Below are 7,521 nucleotides of genomic sequence, written 5' to 3' on the forward strand. Positions count from 1 at the left end.
TCCAGTTGAGTATATTTTTGGCCTAGAAGTTTTTGAGCTTTGTTTTTGATTGCCGCTTAAGATAGAAAGAAGTTGCACAACTAAATGCAAAAGGGAATGGGTCGAGACTTAATTGGTAGCATCTATTTAAGAAAGAGGTGTAAGCAAATATCCACAAAACTTTAAATGAGATACTGAAACAAGAAATACAGTGAATGGATGTTTCTTTGCCAGGACTGTGGATTTCAAGAGTGTGCCCCAATTGCAAGTTAAGCAAAAGCCATAATATTTTCTTTTCTGGAAAACAGCGCATCTTTTCTCAACACTTGCCTGGCTCCACAGTGAAGTGATTGACTGGGAAAACAGGAACTTATGGGGAGATGCCAGCTTTTATTTGCTACAGGAGGTTAAAGGTTCCCTAGAGCACAAAGGAGCTTTTCTTGCCCAGACAATCCCATCATGGTATACATCAGCACAACTAATGCCTGGAAAGCTCAGAAGCAGTCAAGAGATATCTGCTGAAACTTGCAATGAATCTTTTTCAAACATTCACTAGTTTTTATCCATGCATATCCACACGTCAATATTTGGTGATAGAAATCTACTCAAAAAAAAGCAGAATCTCTGGTTTCTTTTAAAGTGACACGCACAGCAACTCACACAGCTCTCTGTGCAAGTACAGAATCCCCAAATATCCTTCCAGCATAAAGCCTGACTTTATTGTGCTGCAAAGAGATTAATAATTATTATCTTATCTATTGTGAGTTGATGCAATTCCATTTTTTTTCCCACACACTCACACTGCTGTTTCCTTCTGATCTGCATTTGTAGCTTAGCTACTGTTTAGCTGAAAGGAAGGAATTTGATAATACCTTCCTAAAAAGATGCCTATACTGTGGCTGCCTGTTCCAGCCAGTGAAAAAGAATGGAGATGTCAGCTATTGACAAAAGAAAATAAAGAACATTTTTTCCAAACCTCCCAAGAGAAATAACCTCATTGTAAAAGTATTTCTTGTGCATTCCAAGTTAAAAGAAAGAAAAAAAATAAGTAAGGCTGAAGATCTGAAACTAGCTTCTGCTTAATCAATCATTCTCATTGGATTATAGTTTCTCAAGTTCATAATTATAAACAACAGATGGAGAAATGCTCAGCTGAAAAAAAAAAAAGGGAGTGGGTGGTGGAAAGTCACCCTGATGATGGGTATTTTCTATCTGGATGTGAATCAATCTTCTCCCCTTGGTATTTCAGGTTTCAGCATCAGCTGTTAGACCGCTTGGCAGAGCATGATGATGGCATCACCCTGGGTGCGTGCAGAGCCCCTTGGCCAGTTGGGTGCCTGAGGCTGGCGGCAGTGTCGCATCAGGCTGCTCTCTCTGACACGGCCGTCCAGGAAGAAGGTTTTTTGTTGGGAGAAGGCACCGAAGTGATGGGCTGAACTTATGGGAGGAACCAGCATCTGGACAGGCGGAGATTCAGGGGCCCATCGGGAGGTGTGAAGGGCCCGGTTTCAGTAAGGGCATGGCCAAAGCTTTCTTCAGGCTACAGAAGTTTCTCCGTCGGACCCAGTTTCTACTCTTCTTCCTCACAGCAGCTTACCTGATGGCTGGCAGCCTCCTGCTGCTACAGCGGACCCGCCTGGTTATCCAGCAAGGTTCACGTGGGACCTCCACTAATCAGGCCCTGCAGGCACCGGACGGGATGGCCGGGGTTGGGATTGCAGACCCCAGGATGCTGCAAAACCCTCGCTCCGGTCCCAGGCTGCTGGTAGGCATGGATGCGCTGCAGGAGCCAGCCCTGGACCAGCACAGCCCACAGTGGCTTGTGTCCCGCAACTTGGAGCTCAGGCAGTTGAGAAGAAGGTGGTTTCACAGGTTCATCAGTGATCAGGAGCCCATGCAAACAGTGGGATTTAAAGCGATGAAGCACACTGCTGAACACAAAGGTAAGGGATATACCCCTGTCCCGTTTTCTGGCACGCACATAAACTACACTTCCTCCTAGGACCATCCCAGGCAGAGGGTGGTAAGCACCACAAAGTATCCCTGCAGAAAAGCCTTCCTCCTGGCTCATCATCACTTTCAAACCAGTTCTTAAGCATATGCACAGGCCAAAGTAAGATCCTGATGTCCCTGGTCATGCTGAGCTGCAACTTCCTCCAAAAAAAGTATTTTTATTGATTGAATGGAAGCCCAGACAGTGAAATATGCTTCCCTAATTCAAATTATTTTCTCTTAAAGCAGGCAGAGATGAACACTGTTTAATTGATTTTCTTTCTCAGAACAGGGAACACTTTAAAAGTGGGTTTTATTAAATTAACTATACAAAACCACACAATACCTGAAGTCTAGAAGTGCCTCCTTGCTGCTAAAGCTTTCTAGCATATACTAAATTCTGCTATTGCAATCACATTCACTGTTCCTGCCCTGCCCTTTGTGACCATCTGCAAACACACTGTCCTTAGGGGGCCAAGATGCTGGGTCATACAACCCTCCTGAATCAGAGACAAACTCACGGTGTTTGGCAAGTTTGCTGGAAATTTACAACAGGTCAAGGGCAACACAAGAGGAATTCACACCACTGCACGGGTGCAGTGCATCAGCAGCTAGAGCACAGGGTACAAAACTGTCTGTTTTCCAATTCTAATGGAAATCCACTCAGGTTTGACAGAAATGTGAGTTCACTTCACTGTGAGCCCGATTCTGCTGTACTAAGTGTTGCTGATAAACACATGCATGGACTGCTTCATTTTTTTCAGTAGGAAATCTTTTCAGAAACCATTATCCAGAACAAGCAAAGAAGCAAAACACGGGTCTGTAGATGTTCGCATTTCCTGCATGGCTTTATACCCTTATGACCCCCCACAGAGAGTTGCATCATCCCGGGTGAATTTGGGATGGCACCCCCTCACTGAGCCCAAGACGCACTCTGGGGAGGGGTACAAAGCTGGACGCCCATGGTGTTGGGCTTTGACACAGCTGAGCTGCTCACTGTGCAGTGGGGAGCTGGAGCCCCAACTTTGCAATCATCTCTGAAGGCTGAGTGTCCCCAGGGAGCAGACAAGCCTTAAGGAGCCCAACACAGAAAGCATCAGAATTCAAGTTAGGTGACTGACCATGCTCTCAAGGCTGCAGCCTCAAATTATGAGTTTGTGATCTTTGATCCATTGCCTTTTAGAAGAACTAGTTGTTCTTGCAGATATTTCACTGATAATAACAAAGGAATGGGATCTGGATGACTAGACACCACATTACTAAACTGCTCTTTAGTTTGTTGAATAAATTCACCCAAACAAAAGGGCATCTTCTGCAAAAATCACACAAAATGCACGCCACCTCGTGACTCCTATTGAGTGAGTTGTCAGAAATGGGAACAAGAAGGTGATAGTGATGGTGTATGGGAGATGAGTCACACAGCATGAGTCAGGCAAACTGTAACCACTGGAGTTACCTGAAGCACCAGGCTGGACCTTCCAAGAGTGCTCCACAGATGCTTTGTAGCATCCTGTTGGTAGCAGGTCTTGGTGGCAGAGGAGAGAGGCTGCAAAGAGCAGATGTCTCCCAGAGAACCCCACTGCATTTTGTGATGTGCCTTGAGCACATAGCCTGGGTGCTCAGAGCCTAATGACAGCCCCTGGACTAGCATGAAACACAAGGTTGCAATTACTCCATCCCGTGCACCAGTGACCAAGCCTGGTGCAGGGGAGTAGAAAGCTTTGGGGAATGGCCCTGTTCCCATCCCCGTCCCCAATGGGAAGGGCTGAACACAGACACTGTCAGCTCTCTGTGGGAGGAAGGCACACCTTCACTTTAGCAAATATGTCTTTTGCTGACTTCGATCACCACCTACTTTAATAAGCTCTTTACGGACAGTTGCAGAAAAGAATCACATGAACCGTCCAGGCTACCACTTTTGTATGTGTACCTCATAAAATCAGTATTTAATATTCACGAAGTATTACTTTTCCACTCTTTTGCAAGCAGCAGACGCCCCGGTCTCAGCTGCTCAGTAGAGGCTGGTGATTTAACAAGGAGGGGCTCAGGCAGGGTGCTGCCTGGGCAGACTTGCTGTTCCACACTGGGAGACTTGAGGGGGCTGGGGAGGAGAGAAAGCAATAAAATAAAATAGGACACATCCTGCTCCCTTGCTCTGCATGCCCTGTGATTTGTACATCCACGCTGCATGTGCTCTGGCAGCACAGGTAGTTTGGGTGGGTTCCGTGAAGTAAACCTGGCTCGCTGAACTCAGCCAGTGCCCAAGAGCTCTTTCGCATTGCCTCTTCCCCAGTCCCAGCTGTGTAAAGACAGCACGCCTGGTTCTGCCCTCATGGGCTGTAGCTGCTTGGGCTGCTCGAGTCCCTCTTGCGTTTGGTGATTTTTTTTTCCCCCAAGGAATGAAAGAATAGATAAAAAGTAGAGAAATGTGGTGAGTCTTTATGAGCTACTCTAATATCAGGCAGGGGATGAAACTGTTCTTTAAAAACTTCAATTAAAACCAAAAAGATTAATTTTGAAAATTTTCCATAAAGTTCGTTAAGGCTAGAGCCTTGCTCAGGTTCTAACTGCTGATTGAGGGGAGCCAGAGGACTATTTATTGCTACATCACACTGAATTATATAGATTCAAATATGCACTATTTGAATATCTGACTGAACATGCAGTGACATTATTAATAACAATATTATTAACAAGCATTGGAATGCCTTTGGAAATTATCAATTAAAAATTTAACTACCTATGTAGAGCATGTTATCTCCCCCCCGCCCCCTTTTCCTAGTAAACTTACAGGCTTGTTATTTCATTATGGATCCCTTCCAAGACATAATGAACTCCTCCGTGGTTATAATGCTTATTAAAGTTTCAGAGTTGCCCTGCGGTTCCCGCTCAGTAAAGCGGCACATTGCCTTACCATGGAGGCTGTGTTTGTGCGTTCTTCATCAGTGCCAACCTAGTAACGCCTGTGCTTCCCACCGCGCCACAGCCGCTCTGCCCCTGCTCACACGCAGGGATTGCAAGCCAGCCCTCGGTCTGCTTCCCGGCGCAGACCCTTAACCTGAGACAAAAACAATGGCATCTGCTCCAGCATATTGTGAACACCTCCCGGCTTGCTTTGCCTTGTTCTGTGTCCACCCAGGATCGCACAGCCTTTGGTGGGAAAATACAAGTCCTTTTCTTTTTTTCTCCACATCAAGCTATCTTGCCTGCTTACATTTCAAGCGGCTCAAGGTAGGAACAACATCTTATCCTGCCAGGGAGACTGGCAAATACTGTTAGTTCAACAAACGAAACCAGGAATTTTGTAGATAAAAAATGAAAAGTTTCTGTTAGGAATGCTTCCAGTGGATGGGGTGTTTTATACTGTCTCCCCTGGCCTGGTTATGCCATCGCACAGGATGCAGAGGTGACAGGGACTGGATCGCTGATGTGATGTTCCTCTCCAAGACTGCGGACTCTCTCCGTGACTCATTCCTAGGAGGACATGACTGAGATGCTGCTGCCGGGCTGGCAGCAGCGTGGGAGAGACACAGGGAGGAGGGCAGACACCACCCGCGTTGGCTGGCCTGCCCCTGCCGCCTGACTCGGGCTCCTTCGCCCCACATCCTGAGATTTCTGCTGCTACTGGTTTGAATCAAAGTACCCAAATCAAAAGTCTCCAGTAAATTGTAGAACATCCTTATTGCAGCTGTGTGACTCCCATCTCGTTAGCAGCATGCTGTGGGTGTATATTCACACCTTGTGAATTTTCTAATTGCATGTTTGCAAATTGCCAATGTGCAGATCTTTGAATCTACTGTTGTGTTTGTAATATTTAAATGTTTAATTTATTATTCCTACTTCCAAAATCTCTGTTAGAGTAGCTTGAACTTTCTTTTTCTTGTGGATTATTTTATTGCTCATATAATGCTTTTTATTTTCATTTTTCATCATATATTCTCTTCCTGCCCATAGTTCATGTTATTTAATTTCCCTGCATTATCATCTCAATACTGCTAGTTCTAAAATCAAATTTCTTTTTTTCCTTCATATTTTAATGATAAAATGTACTTATATACACAAAATTGCTGTATAATAGTGGGACTCCACATCATCCCTGCTATCATATATTTAAAAAATGGTCTGGATTTTTGTAGTATTTTGTTCATGACAACAAAGAAGAGGCTTAACGTAGGATGCAGTTGAAGAGAAATATTTATCTTTCATATGCTAAGTAAAGCAAGAGATTGACTTGCACCAGAGAGAAAGAGATAGCTCAATGCGATAGCTAGACAGTGTTGCCTAGTTAAGACTGAAGTTATCTTTCCATTATAGCTTTAATATAATTCTGTGTACCCGAAGAAAATTGATTTTCTTAATATTTCTCTTGCACTATCTGATTATCAACTACAGATTTTCAAGAAAACTTGGGAGAAATCCAACAAGATTTCTCAAAGTTTATACCATTTTGAAGAATACCTTCTCCTTTACTTTAGAAATTCACCATGCTTTGTCCCCAAAGGGAGGGAGTCGAGCAGACAGCGGCCGCCTGTGGGAACCATGGCTCCAGGGCAGTCGCAGACTCTGGGTCTTACCCCTGGGTAAGGGAAAAGTTTAATTTCCCTTCTGTTCATTTCCGTTGGACACTTGAGCTTACCCCTTCAATAGCACCTACAAAGGTTTGGTACCAGTGGACACATCTGCAGAGCAGGCAGGGCCCCAGACAGGTTGTGACTTGATGGAATACATCCCTGCTTGCAACTTGTGGCGCTGGATTGCCACTGGATGTTTTTTTCCCTCTCCCTGTCTCCATCCCATGCACGTTGCCTAACTCTGGTCTTGCACGCACACAGGGACCTACATGGGATGCTTCAGTGATGATCCAAGAGAGAGGACACTGAAGGGAGCTGTGTTTTATGACTTAAGAAAAATGACAGTATCTCACTGTCAGGAAGCTTGTGCTGAGAGGTGAGTGGTATTTTTTTTACTGCAAGTTTTCTCTTTCCTGACAATAAGTGGAACTGAGTTTGAAATGGGAAAAGCATGCATACATTAAATATATAGCATCTGTGAAAACTGTGATTATCTCATACCTTCAAGGCATGGTGTAGCTCTGCTACCTTGCTTAAAGTAGACTATTTCACTGCTGCCTATTCTCTTTATTATAGCATGGCTACTCACAATATATTTTCTGTTGTCCTGGTCAAAAAATGACTGTTTTGTTAGACAGTCTTTGTTAGATATTGCCCTCTAGCCCAAATCTTTGGGCTAAAACATTAAAAAAAACTATGAACACACTAGCATTCCCAGAAAACAGAGAGAGCAGGACAACCAGGTGCATGGTAAGGAGTGGGGCCGTTCCCAGTGCAGCCCAGGTTGCTGCCGGTCATCAGGGAACAGGCAGGCCCAGCTGCTGCCTCCACTCTGCCTGCCCTGGTCAGCCACAGCAGGGAGCAGGCCAGGGATGGTCATTAGCACCTCAGGCAGGACTATATGAAAATATTTATGAAAAAGACTTCCCATTGCTCCCAAGCACAAGAGAATGCAGAAGAAACAGTGCAATTTAGAGGC

At 44.8% G+C, this 7,521-nt stretch overlaps 1 protein-coding gene across 1 annotated transcript in view; it reads left to right on the top strand.

Moving 5' to 3' along the window:
- Positions 1-1,498: 1,498 nt before the first annotated feature.
- The window catches only part of WSCD1 (WSC domain containing 1), a gene marked incomplete at its 3' end in the record, with an annotated part of 19,871 nt that continues 13,848 nt past the window's right edge, over positions 1,499-7,521 (top strand). The window contains exons 1-2 of the mRNA XM_009695840.1: positions 1,499-1,922; positions 6,804-6,918. Of these exons, the coding sequence (XP_009694142.1) occupies positions 1,499-1,922; positions 6,804-6,918 (539 nt within the window). The remainder of the gene's footprint in view (positions 1,923-6,803; positions 6,919-7,521) is intronic.

This window comes from Cariama cristata, unplaced genomic scaffold (assembly GCF_000690535.1).
Source record: "Cariama cristata isolate BGI_N322 unplaced genomic scaffold, ASM69053v1 scaffold33532, whole genome shotgun sequence".
In the NCBI taxonomy this organism is placed as follows: domain Eukaryota; kingdom Metazoa; phylum Chordata; class Aves; order Cariamiformes; family Cariamidae; genus Cariama; species Cariama cristata.